At 37.1% G+C, this 21,811-nt stretch overlaps 1 protein-coding gene across 1 annotated transcript in view; it reads right to left on the bottom strand.

The window, feature by feature from the left end:
* ALG6 (ALG6 alpha-1,3-glucosyltransferase) overlaps positions 1–21,811 on the bottom strand; it is a 67,697-nt gene that overhangs the window by 18,621 nt on the left and 27,265 nt on the right. Inside the window, exons 4-9 of the mRNA XM_044238369.1 lie at positions 13,446–13,535; positions 12,108–12,196; positions 9,080–9,162; positions 8,367–8,431; positions 2,972–3,157; positions 1,446–1,581 (exon numbers count right to left, since the gene is read on the bottom strand). Of these exons, the coding sequence (XP_044094304.1) occupies positions 1,446–1,581; positions 2,972–3,157; positions 8,367–8,431; positions 9,080–9,162; positions 12,108–12,196; positions 13,446–13,535 (649 nt within the window). The remainder of the gene's footprint in view (positions 1–1,445; positions 1,582–2,971; positions 3,158–8,366; positions 8,432–9,079; positions 9,163–12,107; positions 12,197–13,445; positions 13,536–21,811) is intronic.

Here is a 21,811-nt window from a genome sequence, read left to right as displayed (position 1 = left end):
ACCATCCCACTTTCCCCTGTCGATCAAAGAAAATGCTCTTCAGATTTTGAGGGTAGTAAGGGAATGGAGGTGGCCAGCAACACTGTCAAAGATGTATGATACACATCTTTATAATTATTGTGATAAATACTATTTTTGAAATGGAAGGCAAGGCAGAGAACCAAGAAGCTTAGATGGAGAATTAACTTTTCTTTATATAGGTTTTAAGGTTAGAGGAAGTATTGGGAAGAACACAGTTTTCAAAATTCACACCACAACTCTGCCATGTACAAGCTCTGTAGTCTCTGACCTCAGTTTTCTGATCTACAAAATGATACAATAGCTACTTCAGTCAGACCTATTATGAGAATCAAATAAAATCACATGTGAAGTATGAGGCACCTAGTAAGTAAGAGTGATGACAAGAATAGTGACGATTTGTGATTATCACTATCAGGAGCGACAGCATCCCCATCAACATTTAAGTTGCATATGCCTGTTCCATCAACACCAAACTCTTTCTTGGCCTCTTTCAAAATGCTTGTACCATCCTACTAGAGATCCAGTGAAAGACAGATAACCGATAGCAATTTATATATTCAAAAACTAGAAAGATATATATGCTTTTCTAATTCTTTTTAAAAGAAATGTTTATCAAAAGCAAATTATCTATAAATATGTTGTCTCTAACTTTATTAAAAGGCCTTTTCGTTTCAGAAAAATGGTTTGTTTAATTTAATTACTAAATCTAAATCATCAAATTATCCACGTAATAAAAGTTTAACAAGAGTGATTAAGCTAGCATTAAATGAAATGAAAGATTCTCATTAAAAAATTACTATGGATGAAGGTTATATAAGGAAATTATGAGATCTTGCTGAAGCAAACATGATTTAGTTTAATAAATAATTTCCTAAGACTAAAAAGAGAATATAAACCAAAAAATTACAGAGCTGTTAACTTTATAGCTCCAACTACTCATGCTGTCTTTCACTATGGATCTTATTTCATTAGAAAAATATATAACTGAAGGGTGCCTGGGTAGCTCAATCATTAAGTGCTGCCTTCGGCTCAGGTCATAATGCCAGGGTCTTGGGATCAAGCCCCACATTGGGTTCCTTGCTCTGCGGGGAATCTGTTCTCCCTTTCCCGCTCCCCCTGCTTGTGTTCCCTCTCTCGCTGTGTCTCTCTCTGTCAAAAAAATAAATAAAATCTTTTTTAAAAAAAGAAAAATATATAACTAAATTATGGATTTCATGATGGCATAAATATTATCTATTCATTTAATGTACTAGAAAACACCAGCTGAGCTAGAGGTTATATACTGGATTAAATAACTGGCAAGGAATGATTGCAAGGAGAGTAGCTGAAGTTACTACTCCTGTGTGTCTCCTATATGAAATCCCCAGAGGTCACAGCAAAATGGTGTTAATAGAAAGGAGTAAGGAGAAAGTACTTAAACATACCTCAAATAATCCACGATCAACTGGGAAGAGTCTTCTTAGAACTTGCAGTGTTTGCTCCCTTTCTGTAAAGAATGGCAGCCAGCAGAGAATGAAGGAAGCCACAACTGTACAAGACAGCTTAATTAACAAAACAAACCTAGAACAAAAACAAAGGTACCCAGTAAGACAGGGAGAGATTAAGAATTCTGAGAAATCAGTCTCAGACTCACTGAAGATAATAAATATAAATGTATAGTAATGACAAATCTATGCTACTAACATTAACATGGGAGTCTACTCAAATCAGAGTTAAGAAATTCACAATTAATAAGATGTATAGCTCTCCAACAAAAAGACTATCACCATCTTTTTTTCCAATTTATTTATTTTCAGAAAAACAGTATTCATTATTTTTTCACCACACCCAGTGCTCCATGCAAGCCGTGCCCTCTAATACCCACCACCTGGTACCCCAACCTCCCACCCCCCCGCCACTTCAAACCCCTCAGACTGTTTTTCAGAGTCCATAGTCTCTCATGGTTCACCTCCCCTTCCAATTTACCCAAATTCCCTACTCCTCTCTAACGCCCCTTGTCCTCCATGCTATTTGTTATGCTCCACAAATAAGTGAAACCATATGATAATTGACTCTCTCTGCTTGACTTATTTCACTCAGCATAATCTCTTCCAGTCCCGTCCATGTTGCTACAAACGTTGGGTATTCATCCTTTCTGATGGAGGCATAATACTCCATAGTGTATATGGACCACATCTTCCTTATCCATTCATCCGTTGAAGGGCATCTTGGTTCTTCCCATAGTTTGGCGACTGTGGCCATTGCTGCTATAAACATTGGGGTACAGATGGCCCTTCTTTTCACGACATCTGTATCTTTGGGGTAAATACCCAGGAGTGCAATTGCAGGGTCATAGGGAAGCTCTATTTTTAATTTCTTGAGGAATCTCCACACTGTTCAAAGAGGCTGCACCAACTTGCATTCCCACCAACAGTGTAAGAGGGTTCCCCTTTCTCCACATCCTCTCCAACACATGTTGTTTCCTGTTTTGTTAATTTTGGCCATTCTAACTGGTGTAAGGTGATATCTCAATGTGGTTTTAATTTGAATCTCCCTGAGGGCTAATGATGATGAGCATTTTTTCATGTAAGACTATCACCATCTTAATTAACATTTAACTTACATGCTTTTCCAATGCAGTCATGAAGAAAAACATCAAATTGGGATGTATTTCTATTAAGTATAAAAAGTAATATGCTCTAAATGGATGAAATCCTATAGCAATGCTCTAACAAACCAATCCACATTACCTCCGGTAAATGTACATTGACCAAAATATTCCTCTTGTTAGGAAGATTTAAAATAAAATTAGAGAACAGGACTTAATCTCTCTTCCAACTCACTCCACAGTCAACACATTATTAAGAAATCACCTAAAGGCAAAAATGAAAGACCACCTTCTTCCTGGTAAGTATGCCAAATAGATTCTCTGAAGTACTTTTTAAAATTCTGTTGTTTAAAAGCCACTCACCCCTCTCCTTTCAGGCCTTTTTTAAAACACTTGCCAAGCAAAAAGCAAAAAAATGGCAAGGAGTGGTAAAGTTCCATCTGTTTATAATTTATAGCTAAGCAAAATGCCAGTGAGCCTAGGAGGTCCCAGTCACAAGATACTCCAAGAACACCCCACAAAGCAAAGCCAAGACTCACAGAATTATATATGTTCCTATGTCAAGGAAATTAACTCAATAATTAAAAGAAATAAATCTTGTATTTTATAGCGCATATTTCATATGTGATTTTAAAATAATATATAATGAAGGCTATTTCTTTTTTTTTTTAAGATTTTATTTATTTATTTGACAGAGAGAGATTACAAGTAGGCAGAGAGGCAGGCAGAGAGAGAGAGGAGGAAGCAGGCTCCCTGCTGAGCAGAGAGCCCGATGCAGGACTCGATCCCAGGACCCTGAGACCATGACCCGAGCAAAAGGCAGCGGCCTAACCCAGTGAGCCACCCAGGCGCCCAATGAAGGCTATTTCTAAACAGAAATTGGAAGTATTGAGATGATAAACTAATATTAAATTGCATAATGGCCTCAAATACATCAAATTGCTAAACAGAGCAACTGATTTGCTTAGATTTAAAACATCACTAAAGAGTTAACACATAGCTTTGTTTCTGTTAGACTATCTCAGAATATTACTATAATAACATACCAAAATCAAGAGAATAAAACAATGCTCCAAAGTAAAACACACACACACACAGCCTTACTGATATCCCCATACTTTCTTCTATAATCAATATTATAAATTAATATGTCTTTGATTGAAACTGATAACCTTATTATAATAAAACAACATCACAGTTAGACTTTGCAGTTCAAAATGGTTGAGCTGACCTCTCACATTTACCTCCACTCCTTCCTGAGACCCCCTCTAAAGTGACAGGGAATTTTATTTCTTTATTTTTAATTTTTTTAAATATTTTGCTTATTTGACAGAGGGAGACAGCAGGAGAGAGCACAAGCGGAGGGAATGGCAGGCAGAGGCAGAGGGAGAAACAGGCGCCCCACAGAGCAGGGAACCCAATGTGGGGCTCGATCCCAAAAGCAGACATGTAACCAACTGAACAACCCAGGCACCTAGATGGGGAATTTTTAAAAGTAAATATTCACAGCTGTAAAGAGAGTAGGAAGATGAGTTACAATAGATGAAGATTTCAACACATTTTCAGAAGACAGAGGACACGGAGCATAAATAAAATAGGACAGAAGAAGCCAGAGCTTAGAAAATGCAGAGAAAGGCTGAGCAAGCAAGGAGCCAATCCACTCTGCAAGCCCCTAGAGAACTCAAGAAACACCAAGTAGGTTAGAGTGCTTGAGTAACGAGTAACATGGAGTAACATGTTGAAAAGAAAACAGGAGGATTAAATGAAAATGCCTACACGGAGGCATTTTCCTTACTCCTACCCCACATTACTCCTATGCAGAGGTAATCCAGGAACCAAGTATTTACCCCTCAGGCAACAGAAGAAGGAATATTTCTCCAAAAACATGGAATTAACTATCCAGGACAGCTAGTGTAGAAGTGAACACCACCACTTTAAGTGTAAATTAAAACCTCCACATTCTGACACTTACAGAGCCTAAATGTTCTGGCCAGCTCCCTGCCCACTTACCCTACAGTGGGCCAAATACACACAGAACTCACATGCTACTTTTTCTTCTGCCTTATTCTTTTTTTTTTTTTTTAAGTTTTTTTTTATTTATTTGACAGAGATCACAAGCAGGCAGAGAGGCAGGCAGAGAGAGAGAGAGGAGGAAGCAGGCTCCCCGCCAAGCAGAGAGCCCGATGCGGAACTCGATCCCAGGACCCTGAGACCATGACCTGAGCCGAAGGCAGAGGTTCAACCCACTGAGCCACCCAGGCGCCCCTTTCTTCTGCCTTATTCTTAAATAAGAATAGATACATTAGGATCAAACAGACATTTTAGAAAAACCTGTAACAAGAAAAAAAACCAAAATGAAAAGAAAAAACTGACCTTAGAAGAATGGAAATAATTCAGGGAATAGTAGAAAAAAGAGTAAATTTAAATTTAAGATAGAATTAATTAAAAAATGAGATTTAATAGACGTATTAGAGATAAAGCCATGATAATCTAAACCATAAAACAAAAGATAAAGACATGCTCAAGACGGAGGTGAAGCGGTGCCTGGATGGCTCCAACAGTTGAGTGGCAGATGCTTGATTCTGACTCAGGTGGTGATCTCAGGGTTGTGAGATCAAGCCCCACAAAAAGCTCCATGCTCAGTGGAGGATCTGCTTAGGATTCTCTGGTTTCTCTAGATTCTCCCTCTGCCTCTCCCCCCACTCAAATGCACACACTGATAAATGAGTAAATCTTATTTTAAATGTTAAAAAAAAAAAAAAAAAAGACAGAGGTGAAAACTCTAACATCTGTCTAATAAACTCAAGAAAAAGTAAAGTGAGAAAATCATTGAAGAAAATACAGAATTTCCCAGAACTGAAGAACATGAGTCTTCAAAAAGAATGACTCACAGAGTATCCAAAACAACTGTTGCAAACCCATGCCTAAACAAATCACTGTTAAATTTCAGAGCCCAAAAGGTAAAAAAATAGTAACAGCAGCAGCAGTAACAACAGATAATAATAGCAATAAATAACTCATATAGAGCTCAGTATTTCCCAGGTACTATTTTCTTTATATATAATATTTCACTTAATTCTCAAAACAAGCATACAGGGGCACCTGGGTGGCTCATTTGGTAAAGTGTCTGCCTTCGGCTCAGGTTATGATCCCAGGGTCCTGGAATCAAGCCCCGAATCGGGCTCCCTCCTCTATGGGGAATCTGCTTCTCCCTCTCCATCTGCCCCTTCCCCTGCTTGTGGTCTCTCTCTCAAATAAATAAAGTCTTTAAAAAAAAAAAAAAAAGCATACAAAGTGGGGCACCTGGCTGGTTCAGTCAAAAGAGCATTGATTCTTGATCTCAGGACTGTGAGTTCAAGCCCCACATTGGGCACAGAGATTACTTAAATAAATCAATAAGTAAACATTTTTTAAAAACATACAAAGGGTAATTATTATCCCCGTGTAACAAATGAAGAAAGTACACAGTGGATAAAAAAAATGTGTCCCCACAAAATGACAAAAATCCCCAAAGCTTCAAGACTTTGATTTTAACCACAGAGGAAATCCACTACAAATTCACCAGAAGGGTTAAAATGAAAATGACTGACAGTCGAAGATGAGCACCTGGAAATCCTACCTTGTTTCTAATGGCAGTGTGACTGGTACAAGATGCTTGAAAATAATTTGAGAATATCTGAAATTAAACATGTGTACACCTGGGGCACCTGGGTGAATCAGTCAGTTAAATGTCTGGTTCTAGATTTCAGCTCAGGTCATGATCTCAGGGTTGTGAGATCAAGCCCTGCGTCAGGCTCCACACTGGGCACAGAGCCTGGTTAAGATTCTCTCTCTCTCTCCCCCTCTGCCCCTCCTCACCTGGCTCCCTCTCTTAAAAAAAATAAATAAATAAACATGTGCACACCCTATAATGCAGCAATTCTACTCATAAAAAATATATTTAGGAGGTGCCTGGGTGGCTCGGTGGGTTAAAGCCTCTGCCTTCAGCTCAGGTCATGATCCCGGGGTCCTAGGATTGAGCCCCGCATCGGGCTCTCTGCTCAGCAGGGAGCCTGCTTTCTTCTTTCACTGCCTGCCTCTCTGCCTACTTGTGATCTCTGTCTGTCAAATAAATAAATAAAATCTTAAAAAATATATATCTATATATGTAGATATATATTTAGGGCACCTAGGTGGCTCTGTCAGTTAAGCATCTGATTCTTGATATCAACTCAGGTCTTGATCTCAGGGTTGTGAGTTCAACCCTGTGTTGGGCTCCAAAAGAAAAAATAATTTAAAAAAATATATGTAATGGGTACAAAGAGACATTTACGAGAATGTTCATAGCAGCATACTCATCATAGCCAAATCCTGGAAACAATCCAAATGGCTCTCAGTAATAGAATTATGTGTATTCATTCAATGGAGTATAGAGCAAAAATACCAACACAAAGGAATACCTAATATGTTGTCCCTTATATAAAATCCAGAAAAGGAAGAAAACAAACTATAAGATTAGCAGTTAGTATGTGGCTATCTTTGGAAAAGGAAGAGAAAAGTACTTGGGAGTTGTTCAAGTGTAGATTTATACAAGCAATGTTTTGTTGTTGTTGCTGTTGTTGTTTTAAAACAAATAATAGTATGTCAATGCACTGGGCCATACAATTACATTTTGTGTGCTCTTCTATGTGACTGTTATATTTCAAAATAAATATAGTTTTAAAAATCTTGTAAACAATTTTTTCTTTATATCAGTGTTCCTGCTATTACCAGTGTACCAGATGGCCGTGATCCCAACATGCAAAACAAACAAACAAAAAAGTCAACTTGGAAAGTGGATAGAATAAAAACTCTGATTTAAATCTTTTCTAAGTCCTTTGACAAATACACATATTAAATTTGTTATAACTAAAACAGATTGGCTTCAAAAGGCTATTAATCAATCATGTTGCTGTGGATTATGTCTTTTTTTTTCCTTTGGGGACAGATGGGGACAGACAGTAACAGTTAACACAAGAGAAGACAAACTGGAGAGCCATATCCAGATTTTGTCAACTTTCCTCTAAGAGTTCCTCTAAGAATGTTCCTTCAAAAAGTTACACACAGGGCTGCCTGCGTGGCTCAGTCGGTTAAGCCTCTGCCTTCAGCTCAGTCACGATCTCAGGGGCCTGGGATCGAGCCCCACATCGGGCTCCCTGCTCAGGGAGCCTGCTTCCCCCTTTCTCTCTGCCTGCTTCTCTGCCTACTTGTGATCTCTCTCTGTCAAATAAATAAATAAAATCTTAAAAAAAAAAAAAAAAAGCTACACACGTAAAATCCACATAGATTATAATTATTCAATTTTAGTTCCCCAAAGCTTGCAGTTACCACCATCTGTAAAAGAAACATCTTGGTTTCAAACTGGAAACTGATTGTTTTCCTTTTATCAGTGTCAGATAACATTTACAAAAGAGAGAAGATTGTGTGATACCTCTTTTGAATTAGGAGAGCATAACCATACTTGGCACTCTTTTTCCAACTCTTTAGAAGAGCTAATCCAAGACCCACATTTTGTTCCCAAGCTAAAGGATGTAAAACAGCAATTCTACTTCCAATAAATTGTACTTTACCCTTAAAGTAAAAGCCTGGTGAAGAGATTCTTTTATATTGTTGTGAAAAATAGTTCATATAAGCAAGTGCCCTAGCAAATAAGACATTACTATGTTACTTAACATTATACACACTAAGCCCAGATTTCAAAATACACAGCTGACTTCATTTCTAAATTAGTAAAGGATACTGAAAATGTCCATAGTCGATAAGAATAAGGCCTGGATACAGCAATATGCATAATACATTAGCAATCTGTAAAGAAAAATATTGTGAAAAAGCAAAGTAGTGTTACTCAAATCAAACAGGGTAAAACTGCTGTTTGATTTAACACAGCAAATTTCCCCTCTCACCTTATATTTATCAAAATATTCCTTTTTACAAAACAATTCTCTAAATACTAAAGTTTTCATGGAGTTGACACAGAATACTTCAGTAAAAAGGAAATAAAAAGTCACTAAAAGGTATTTGTCAGAGAAAGCACTTTTAGGTACACAGATCAAAGAAGTTAATCTAATGATTGACCAGTATAAAATGACCCAAAGGAATATCAGTTAAATGGGAATAAGAGAATATACAATGACATATCAAAATGCCTTCCCATTTAGTCATTCTCATAAACCAATTCAAAATTCATTTACCAGTAAAGCCATAATAAATTCAGCATGCTGTGTAATTCAGCAGTACATAATTTCTTAAATTCAATGCATCTTATTACTAGAGTCGAACATTAAAATTATTAGTCTAAGGCAAGTTGATGTTTTCTAAATGAAAATTAATTGACAAAAGAATCACTGCTCTACAATAGTCTATTGCCCAAAGCATGGCTTCTATATGCTCTATATAATAGTTAAGTCAATAAAATATTTCAGAGATGATACTTCAGGTTGCTTTAAAACTTACCTTTTTCTTGGTTGAGATTTCTTTTAAACAACAACAGTATAAAATCACTGCAGGTATATAAATCAGCAAATCAGCAATTAACACTGAAAAAACAAGTAAATCATTTTAAACATGAGTCTGTTAGGATTTATAATAACCTAATAAGTGCTGTCCTCCCCGCTCCAACCTCCAGTGGGAATTCTGTTAACAGAAGGCTCTCTCACCCACTCTGGACAAGGCCTTTACATCTAGCCCTTTCCGTTCAGTCCCTTCACCTATGCCTAATTTCAATTACTATGGTGCTACAATTATGATTAAGAGTCTCTTAATTTTCTCTAACAAATTCACACATTAAATCAATTAGATGTATTCAAAATTGATTCTCATTTGCTCTGAGACTTAAAAATTAAATATACTCAAAGAAAAGAAAAATAGCATTTTTTGCCAGGATCTGTATATCCCAAATTATCTGGTATGAAATGTGGCAAATCACCTATGAATTCTTTTTAAATGTTAATATTTATAAAAACTTCATAAATTTGCTAATTAATGCATATAAAGAGCTTGACAGACCCAGGCAAGGAGGAAACTGAAAAAAAGTTTAAAATAAAAAAATACAATTCATAATTTGGGATGTTCCGTCCTTTTAGAACAAAGAATATCAAATACCTTAAGTTCTTCAACAGTACACCATAGCTATCCAAAGAGTCTATTTTTTTGTTGTTGTTGTTCCACACTAACTGTAGTGTCCAGAATAAGGTAAATGACAGTAAACTGTCAGTTTTAGATGCACGCAATCTTTTTTTAGCTCTAGAGGCCACATTTAAGATGACAAAGACAAAATAGAATATATTCAAAGGAGTAAAACCAGAGGCCTCAAGCCATAATCACATTCAACAAGCTGGTCAATCTAAAAAATAGTTAATGTATCTAAGAATATTTAACCTGGAGAAGAGGTGACTTCAAATGTCTTCTTCTACGTAGCCCAAGGAAACAGAACCTAAAGTGATGAGTGGAGGTATAAGCTAAGAAGGAAATGTTTAGGGGTGCATAGATGGCTCGGTCAGTTGGGCGACTGACTCTTGGTTTCCAGCTGAGTCGTGGTCTTGAGGTCATGAGATCAAGCCCTATGTTGGGCTCCATGCTGGGCATGGAGTCTGCATGGGATTCTTTCTCCCTCTCTTTTTGCCCCTCCCGCTCATGCACACCACTCTCTTTCAAAATAAATAAATCTTTAAAAAAGAAAAAAAAAAAAATGAAAGAAATGTTTAATGACTAGGACTCTCTGAAAATAGAACAGACTGTTTCTAAAGGTTCAGAAGTTAAATAATCTTCCAATGAGTACGCAGTTCAGAAAGAATTAACACACTGAGAAGGAAAGGAGAGTGGTATGGCAGAGGGAATGACAGGAAGATGATCTCTTGGGTCTGGGGATTCCATGACTGGATGAATGATAAAGAGAACAAACTCTGAGTAAATTTAGACTAATTAAGGAAAAGGTGGAGAGGAGCATTAAAATCGAAGTCATGCAAAGCTTTTTAAAAAATCGGGGGCAGGGGCAGACCTGGGTTGCTCAGTTGGTTGAGCATCTACCTTTGGCTCAAGTCATGATCCTGGGGTCTAGAGACTGAGCTGCGCATTGGACTCCCTGCTCAGCGGGGAGTCTGTTTTTCCCTCTGCCCCTTACCCCACTCTCCTGCTCTCTCTTACTCTCTCAAATAAATAAATAAAATCTTAAAAAAAAGGAGAGAGGGGCGCCTGGGTGGCTCAGTGGTTTAAGCCTCTGCCTTCAGCTCAGGTCATGATCTCAGGGTCCTGGGATCGAGCCCCACATCGGGTTCTCTGCTCAGCGGGGAGCCTGTTTCCCCCTCTCTCTCTGCCTGCCTCTCTGCCTACTTGTGATCTCTCTCTATCAAATAAATAAATAAAAATCTTTAAAAAAAAAAGAGAGTCCAACTCTTTTTTTTTTTTTTTTTTTTTAATTTGAGAGAGAGAGACAGTGAGAGAGAGCATGAGCGAGGAGAAGGTCAGAGAGCGAAGCAGACTCCCCATGGAGCTGGGAGCCCGATGTGGGACTCGATCCCGGGACTCCAGGATCACGCCCTGAGCCGAAGGCAGTCGTCCAACCAACTGAGCCACCCAGGCGTCCCAAGAGAGTCCAACTCTTGATTTCAGCTCAGGTCATGATCTCAGGGTCCTGAGATGGAGCCCTGCATCAGGCTCCACGATCAGCTGGGAGTTGGCTTGAGATTCTCTCTCCCTCTCCCTCTGCTTCTTCCCCTGCTCACACTTTCTCTCTCTGAAATAAATAAATAAATCTTTAAAAAAATTAAGAAATCAGGGGGGACTGGGCTGGCTCAGTCACAGGAGCACACAATTCTTGATCTCAGGGTGGTGAGTTTGAGCCCCACATTAGGCATAGAGATTACTTAAATAAGTAAACTTGAAACAAAAAAGTTTTTAAAGAAATCTAAGCATTTTACTTTCAAAGTCTTAGAACACCACACAACAGATGTTCAATAAACATTTGTTGAATGGACTGTTTAATTTAGCAAAAATGCACAGCAATACCAAAAAAAAAAAAATGCACAGCAATACAATGTATGGGTTATAACCAGAAGGTTAACTTTAAGAAAAACGTGAAAGGGATGTGGAATTAAGATATTAAAGCAGCAGCTAAACAACTAAAACTTCAATATATGTCTATCTGACCTCAGGTAAACTATTAGCATCACTCAACTGTGCCTCCACCTCCTCAGATTAAAGTAAGGATAATAATAGTATTTACCTCATTTGGATGTTGAAAGAATTGAGATAATAGGAAGGGAAAGTACACAGAAAGAATCCATTCTATTCTTTTATCTTTAGCTTACATAAACATTTGGTCATGTATTATACATATATATGTATATACATATATATGTATACATATAGTCATACAATATTAAAAGTCAGTAAGAACAATAACAGGACTTTTTATCAGTTTGCCCAAAATTTTTTAAAAAATCAAAATCTGATTTAGAAAACCAAGACCTTGTTGCTCTTTTACCTGTGGTGCGCATAAAAAGCTTATGTGCCTGACTTTCATATCCACGTGATGAATGGAGAGCAATCCAGTCTGGATTAATGAACTTGGCGCTGAAAATCAAAGCATATATACATATACAGTATTACTTGTCATTCTTAGCAATAACGACACTGAGGACATATTAATTTATCTCAAGAAGTGGCCATTGCTCTTACAAAGTGAGAGAGTCAAGGTTTAAGCTTTATTTTTTTTATTTCATCATGTGAAACTGACTGAAGCTATAAGACAGGGTCCACCTCACTCACCTTCCAACAAAACCATGTAACATGTCATGAAAAGCCTTACCTTCACAATTTCAGTGTGAAAACAATCTGATGTGTCACATTTCATTTCATTCATTCATTCATTCATTCATTTACTTATTTGATTTATCCTTTGGTTACTACTAAAGGATCACGTTTATAATTCAGTTATAACAGCTGGAAATAATAAATAGCTACTAATTACAAATCCTTGCATAAAACTGAACATACTGCTAAAGATAACTTTTCAACCATATTACATTACTCTGAACACTGCAAAATATAACTGATAATCATGAACTTTAAAACTTATTTTTAAGCCAGGAAGCTAATTTTTACAAAATATAAATAGTCTATTCCAGAAAAAAAGCTTTGCTATACACAACTAACCATATTAGATATATTTGTCAGTGTCCATGTATAATTGGTAGAATCTTATCTTCAAAACAAAGATAGATTTTTACATTTCTTTCTAGCCTGTCCTCCAAAGAAATTATGGAAATGTTCAAACTTTGATGGTTAACTTACTTACAACCCAACTGCAAAGGATAGTGCCTTATTTATTTATTTATTTATTTAAGATTTTTTATTTATCTATTTGACAGAAGGAATGAGAGAGCACAACCAGGGGAAGAAGCAGGCAGAGGGAGGAGCCCGATGCAGGACTCAATCCCAGGACCCAAGCATCATAACCTGAGCTAAAGGCAGACACCCAACTGAATGAGCCACCCAGGCACCCCAGGTATAATGCTTTATAAACCACAATACAAAAGTAGATACGAACAATCTGTTCTCTCTATTCAGCCAAGCCAGATTACACTGTTCCTTACTAAACCTGCTAAGGGCATAAATATGTAATTAAAGAAAAAAACTGGGGCACCTGAGTGGCTCAGTTGGTTAGGCAACCAACTCCTGATTTCAGCTCACCTTACGATTTCAGGGTCATGGGGTTGAGTCCCATAGCTGGAGCCTTGTAGGAATCTCTCTCCCTCTTCCTATGTCTCTCCCTCACTTGCACACACCCCCAAAAATCAAAAAAAAAGTAAGAAAGACTTACACATATGCACATAAAAGACTATGATAGGCCGTAAGAGGAGGATAATCCAATCCCCAATACTGTAAATTGTTATCACTACTGTTAAAATACCTGGGAAAAAAAAAAGCAATATTCCATTAATCAATATTCAAGAAATAGACTTAAAATTTAACATCTAATATAATTAAAATAAAAAAATATGTTATGCAAGGTCAAAACAGCTCATCTAAACTTTTGTCTACCTCCTTCACTTACAATTTTTTTTTTAGATTATTTATTTATTTATTTGAGAGAAAGAGAGACAGAGTGAGAGAGTATAAGAGGGGAGGTCAGAGGGAGAAGCAGACTCCCCATGGAGCTGAAAGCCTGATGTGGGACTCGATCCCAGGACTCTGGGATCATGACCTGAGCCGAAGGCAGTCACTTAACCAACTGAGCCACCCAGGTGCCCCCTTCACTTACAATTTTCTGTGAAATCACAATTAGAAGTTTTTGAGTAGAGCAAGTAAATAATTTATTGTCTAAACCAAGACACTCTTGAGAGTAAAAGAGGAAGTTATTAATAATTAAGCCATAATAAGAAATGTAAACCAAGATTGCTCCAAAGAAACTGGAACTTACTATCTCTCTATTAATAGAATAACTTGATGATTAACATATATATGACAAAAAAATATGCAACAAAAAAAGACAATTCACTTCTGATAATCTAACAAATTAGAGAAACAATATAAAAATCACAATTTAAGAAAGTAAAATTATCGGTAACAAAGAACACACAGATTTGATTTATAAAAAGAGAAATACCAAAAAAAAAAAGAGAGAGAGAGAGAGAACTATCTAATGGAACAGGCAGAGGTGTTCTTTGGGGTTTTTTTTAGGATTTTTAAGTAATCTCTATACCCAACATGGGGCTCAAACTCACAACCCCAAGATCAAGAGTCACATCCTCTACCCACTGAGAGAGCTAGGCACCCCAGAACAGGCAGACTTTCAATAAGACTTTCAAAATAATTTAACCAACTTATGAGAGCTTACTATATGCAAGATTCTGTGAACTGGGAAGACAACTGGGTCTAACATCTATAAATTAAGACTCCTGCAGTTGGCCAGAATGGGAAGGCATGATATACAACAACTATGATTGAAGAAATGAAAACTAAGCTTACAGAAATATATTCCTTAATTATATATCCTTTATAACTAAGATGCTTCTTCTATCCAACTTACTTTCTCAGTCCTAAGAATAATCTACAGTAATGGAGACCAAACTATATAACCCACAAATTATCAGCGTTCATAACCTGTTTCAAATGGGTCACGATTTTTTGGTGTCACAATCTCTTTATTTGGGACTAAATTTTTTTCTTTTAAATTAACATTCAATCTCATTAAATAAACTATTGTTCATCTTCAGAAGGTCTGCTTTGTTTAGTCATATAAATTGTAGGTTTGTATGGAAGGAATGGGAGGTAATAAAATGATCAAGGCATGCTATACAGCCAAGAGACTGGTCTATTACAGTATGTACCATCTGGTGGCAATTGTCCACTCCAGGAACAACATCCATGTGAACCACCCTACATCCTATATCTGGATGGAACAGGAAGCCAGGAGACAGTGAATCCAAGAATTCCCCAGGTTAGTTGGAGCCCCTTTTGATAGCCTGAATCTGGGAAACTGGGCCAGGCCAAGAGCCAAGACCAGAGGACTCAATTCTCTGGTGCCCTCTGAAGACAGGCACCAACTGTGTTATTTCCAAATTCACCTTATTAACAGGCACACGGGCATAAAGTTTTATTGCATCAACCTTACAGAGCTGTTGAAGGACTGGGTTAAATACATAAAGCTGTTAAATCGTTGCCTGACACACGGCAAATACACAACAGTAGTTCTAATTGCCTATTAGCCACAAAATTACTAGAATGGATCTAGCAATGGAGAACCACTTTGACCAATATAATTTCATTTGGTTTTCTGTTTCTTATAAGACAAAAGCTATTTGGGGGCATCTGGGTGGTTCAGTGGGGTAAGCCTCTGCCTTCGGCTCAGGTCATGATCTCAGGGTCCTGGGATCAAGCCCCGCCTGTCTCTCTGCTCAGCAGGGAGCCTGCTTCCCCCACCCACTCTCTGCCTTCCTTTCTGTCTACTTGTGATCTCTTTCTCTGTCAAATAAATAAATAAAATCTTTTAAAGAAGATAAAAATAAATTTAAAAATTTTAAAAAAACAAAAGCTATTTTTTGTTTACTTTAACCTTTAACTACTCTGGAGATAAGTAAAAGAGGCACTGACAGCAAAGATATATACTAACAATAAAAGTCACTAGTTGAATTGGGAAGAAAGAATGACAGGGCTAACAACCCTCATGGAAAAAGTAGCTTTAAAATGTTTCACATAGGGTGCCTGGGTGGCTCAATCAGTTAAGTGTCTGCCTTTGGCTCAGACCATGATGGGGGGTCCTGGTATGCAGCTGCATGTCAGGCTCCCTGCTCAGCGGGGAGTGTGGTTCTTCCCCTCCCTCTACCCTTCTCCCTGCTCTCTCTCTCTTACATTCCTCTCTCTCTCAAATAAATAAAATATTTTAAAAATAAACAAAATGTTTCAAGTAGGGCGCCTGGGTGGCTCAGTGGGTTAAGCCGCTGCCTTCAGCTCAGGTCATGATCTCAGGGTCCTGGGATCGAGTCCCGCATCGGGCTCTCTGCTCGGCAGGGAGCCTGCTTCCTCCTCTCTCTCTCTGCCTGCCTCTCTGCCTATTTATGATCTCTCTCTGTCAAATAAATAAATAAAATCTTTAAAAAAAAAATGTTTCAAGTAAAGCTGCAAAATCTACCAGTAGAAACAAAGCAACTAGTTAATTCTTCTGCTTTATTCCTGAATATATATCTGACAAATTGTATAAATGCTATCAATATGCTGAAATGTATTTTCCCAACATATTCCCACATAATCTCAGCAGATGTTTTGTCAGAAAAAATCTAGCTACCGTCTGAATTATGAAATTACACTCAAGAGTGTTATCATTAACTTTAAGATATAATTTTTTCTAATATACAACCCACAGTCATGGATATTTTTGCTTTTAAAAAAATATATTTTAGGGCACCTGGGTGGTTCAGTGGGTAAAGCCTCTGCTTTCGGCTCACGTCATGGTCTCAGGGTCCTGGGATCGAGCCCCCATTGGGCTCTCTGCTCAGCAGGGAGCCTGTTTCCCCTCCTCTCTCTCTCTGCCTGCCTCTCTGCCTACTTGTGATCTCTCTCTGTCAAATCTTATTAAAAAAATATTTTAAAGTGAAATAGTTTCAAACTCACAGAAGAGTTTTAACAATAGTTCAAAGAACTTCTGTACAACAAAATGTAAATTTTTTAAAAGAAAAAAGACACAAGAAAAGTTCACATACATACACAAACAAATGAAAAATTACTAAAACATAGAATGCTGTTATAGAGACAGACTTTAAGGTCATCACCATGACCCCATCTCCTCTTGTTCATACCCCTGAGCATGTACAATCCCCTCCCCTTGAGTGTGGGCATGACCTATGACTTGCTTGTAACCAAGAGAATATGGCAAAGGTGACAGAGGTCACTCTTGAACTTATGTTTTATGTGTACGTACAATTCCATCTTGTTAGCAAGTATGTTAGGGAGACTCCTTCCACTGACTTTGAAGAGGCAAGCTGTCATGTTCTAGTAAGTGACCATACTGGAGAAGCCACATGGCAAAAAACTGCAGGTAAACTCAGGAGCTGAGAGTAGCTTCTAACAAGAAAATGAAGCCCCAAGTCTTATAGACGCAAGAAAATTCATTCTGCCAACAGCCAGGGGTACCTTGTAAATGGCTGCTTCCGCAATTGAACCTCTGAGAAGACTAGAGCTCCAGCTAACAAGTGGATCACATGCAGCCTTCTGAGGCCCTGAGCAGACTATCCAGCTAAGCCATGCCTAGACTTTTGACCTAAAAAATATCTGTGTGATAAAAAAATATGTGTTTAGGGACACCTGGGTAGCTCAGTCACTTAAGTGTCTGCCTTTGGCTCAGGTCATGATCCCAGGGTTCTAGAATGGAGTCCCCTAACGAGCTCCTTGCTCAGCAGGGAGGCTGCTTCTCCCTCCGCCCCTCCCCCTGCTTATGCATGTGTGTGCTCTTTCTCTCTCTCTCTGATAAATAAACAAATAAAATCTCCCAAAAAAGAAGAAATACATGTGTAAGTAATTACCATTTGTGATCATTTGTTAACACAGCATAGAAAATACACAGTGGTCTTTCCTTATCCACGATTCACTCTCTGTGATTTCAGTTACCAGTGGTCAACAGCAGTCTACAAGCAGGTTTTCCTGATGTAACCTCAGGAGTCAGTAGCTTAATACTGTATCACAACGCCTAAGTCATTCACCTTACTTCATCTCATCACACAGACATTTTATCATCTCACATCATCACAAGAAGAAAAGTGAGTTCAAACCAATAAGATATTTTGAGAGAGAGAAACACATTCATGTAACTTCTATTATACTACATTGTTATAAATATTCTATTTTAGTACTAGTTATTGTTATTTATCTTCTACTCTGCTTATTTATCAATTAAATGTTATCATTGGTACAAACCTATAGGAAAAAACATAGCCTATAGGGTTTGGTGTTATCCATAGTTTCAGGAATCCCCTGGGAGTATTGGAGCTTATGCCCCACGGGTAATGGGGGACTATTTTAACTTTAAAAATCACATGAATTATCATAAAAAAGATCAGCAACCCAACAAAAACATGGAAATAAGATATGAATATGCAAATTTGAAAAGAAATATGTTGGTCGGGAAATATATTAAAAGATGTTCAATGTCACAAGTACTCAAGGAAATGGAAATTTTAAAAGTCTGGTATTATTAAGTGTTGATAAATGTATGTGGAAAGATATTCTGGTATTGGTATCCATTAAAACTACTTCAGAGATTCCACTACTAAGAATGTACCTAGAAAAAACATGTACACAGGGACAATATACTTTATTTAATCATTCCCCTACGAAGAGATATTTTAGAGTATTTCAGGTTTCTCATAACTATAAACAATGCTGAAATAAACAGCCATGCCTCCAATTCTCTTGATTTATAAAACTCTGATTTCATTCAGAAAGCAACAAGCCCAGGGCAGGTGGACTCTTCCTCTAATCCTAGGTAGAAACCATGCCTGTACTGAGCCAACCATTTCTTTTTAAATAATGATTGCTTTAAATGTGGGAAAGATTTTGCTCCTTGACAACAAGAAAGGTAGAAAAAAGGTATTCCTATTATTCTTGCCTTGAACATGGTTGTGTAAAGTTACAATGCTTGTAGCCTGAGCGGTCATCTAGCATGGAGTATACTCAGGATGAAAAGCCAACATGCCAAGAAGAAAGAATGGCAGAGAGAAAGGAATGGAAAAGACTGAGTCCTGGATTGTTATTACTGAGCCACTTAACCAGCATTCCAATGACCTACTTCTTGAGATAACTGAATTAGTTTACTGCTTAATCTACTATTATTCAAGTTTCCTATTACTTGATGCCAAAAGTGCTCCTCACTGTACACATAAGGAATTTTCATTATAAAATATATCATAAGATTAAAGAAATAAGTTCTGGGGCGCCTGAGTGGCTTAGTGGGTTAAGCCGCTGCCTTCAGCTCAGGTCATGATCTCAGGGTCCTGGGATCGAGTCCCGCATCGGGCTCTCTGCTCAGCCGCTCTCTCTCTGCCTGCCTCTCAGTCTACTTGTGATTTCTCTCTGTCAAATAAATAAATAAAATCTTTAAAAAAAAAAAAAAAAAGAAATAAGTTCTATTTTCCTTCTTACAATAATACACAATGAATAAATAATAGAAGTTTTCTTTTAATTTAGAATTATCAGAACTAAATTAACACGACCAATCCTGATACCATATTTTAAACAACTATGTCACTTGGAGAGAGTTTTGACTAATTATACTACAGCTTACTCTCTAGGTAAAAAGAGAAAAGACTTCACTCTTCAAAAACTGAAGTAAAATAAATCAAGAAATCACACCATTCAAACATGAATCTGAAACAGATCAGTTTCTCTTAGAATTGTCAGGTGTACATTTTTGGCTCTTCTAGTCTATCTACTCATAAAGAGAAAATTTCTGACATTTATTATACTAAATCGTATTTCTTAGATTTCTTATGAACTTTGTGAAGTATTCCACGATAGACTAATGATAAATCATAGTTCTTTATACCATATGTCTCCGTTTCTGAGCCTACCATTTAGGATTCTCATGCTACACACTGCTTAATAAAGATTTCAACACCATAAAATTTACCACCACGATTACCTCAGACATTTCATAATATTTAAGACTCACAGATCATAGTTAAAACTGAATCACATAATTACATCTGAGGTATACATTTCTGGTTTTTAACAAAGAAAAAGAATGAAAATATATACATATTGTCAACTCTTGATTATCTGGGCCAAAGTAGGAGACATCTGGTACAAAAAACTGAAAAATGAGATACATATATTAGAATAACCCACCCTCCATATTGAATTGAGATTATATTCTCACTCCTAGAATCGATGTTTTCTCCACTAACATCAAGCCAAATGCTGCAATTTATCACTTTCTCTAATTTTTCAATACTAAATATCAGTTACTTTTGCATCAAAATCTTTGTTGAGAAGTACCTACCAGAGAATAGCCAAAAATACAATTCTCTTTTCCATGTAACTTTTACAAAGGAACAAAAAAGAATTACAAAACTCAAAAGCAATGAGCTGGTTTCCCTCGGCAAATATTACCTTACTCTATCAATCAAACAAGAGAAAAACACAATTAAGAATGTACTAATAATTGGAACAGTAATACTGATCGGTTAAATCACTATGTGAATAGCCTTCTTAGTGCAGTGGGCAATGCGTCAGTCTCATAAATCACCGCATGAGGATATGAAAGATGCTCAAAATAGTACAATAAAGAATAGTGCCAAATATTTATCTGGTCACTATTTTAAGTGCTCTCTGACTACAGTTCAGCCTACCAACCTATTAATAGGGAGTTTAACATAAAGTTCGTGCATGAAACTCTCTCATAAATGAAATATAGATAAGCAGTAACCAAGAACAAAGAAGGCTAAACCGTTTATGGAACCACAAAAGATCCCAAATAGTCAAAGCAATTCTTGAGAAAGGACAAGGCTGGAGGTATCACACTCCCTCATTTCAAGCTATCAAAGCTATAATAATCAAAACAGTATGGTACTAGCATGAAGCAGACACAAAGATCAATGAACAGAATAGAAACCCCAGAAATAAACCTATGGATGTACAGTCCATTAATCTACGACAAAGGATGTAAGAATATACAATGAGGAAATGACAATCTCTTCAATAAATGGTGTTGGAAAACTGGACAGCTGCATGCAAAAGAATGAAATTGGACCACTATCCCATACCATACACAAAAATTCAAAACGTGTTAAAACCTTGAATGTAAGACCTGACACCTCAACACCATCAGAAGAAAACATAAACAGTAAGTTCTTTGACATGGATCTTAGAACTGTATTTTTGGACCAGTCCCCTAAGGCAAGGACAACAAAAGCTAAAATAAACAAACAGGATTACATCAAACTAAAAGCTTTTGCACAATGAAGGAAATTAAAAACAAAACAAAAAGGCAACCAACTGAACAGGGGAAGCTATTTGTAAATCATATATCCAATAAGTGATTAATATCCAAAATATGTAACAAACTTACACAACATATATCAAAGAACAAACAACGCAATTTAAAAATGGGCAGAGGACATAAACAGCCACTTTTCCAAAGAAGACACTCAGATGACCAACAGGCACATGAAAAGATGCTCAACATCACTAGTAATCAGAAAGATGCAAATCAAAACACAATGAGATATCATCTCATCACATTGCTCATACTGGCTAACATCAAAAAGATAAGAAACAAGTTTTGGTAAGGACATGGAGAAAAGGGAATCCATCAACTGCTGGGAATATAACTTGGCAGCCACTGTGGAAAATAGCATTAAGGTTCCTCAAAAAGTTAAAAATAGAACTAGCATAAAATCCTAGTTATAGGTATTTATCCAAACAAAAAGGAAACACCAATTTGAAGAGATATATGCATCCCTAAGTTCATTATAGTATTATTTACAATAGCCAAGCTATTGAACCAACCTAAGTATCCATTGCTAGAAAAATGGATAAAGATGTGGTATACAAGTAACTCTTAAACAACACAGAAGTTAGGGGCCTCGACCCAACACAGTTGAAAATCTATGTATAACTTCTGACACCCAAAACTTAATTACTAATAGCCTGTTGACTGGAAGCCCTACCAATAACATAAACAGTTGATTAACA

Source organism: Neovison vison, chromosome 2 (assembly GCF_020171115.1).
Source record: "Neovison vison isolate M4711 chromosome 2, ASM_NN_V1, whole genome shotgun sequence".
NCBI classification, from domain to species: domain Eukaryota; kingdom Metazoa; phylum Chordata; class Mammalia; order Carnivora; family Mustelidae; genus Neogale; species Neogale vison.
Note: the sequence above shows the minus strand (reverse complement) of the source record. Positions and strands in the feature narration are given on the sequence as shown.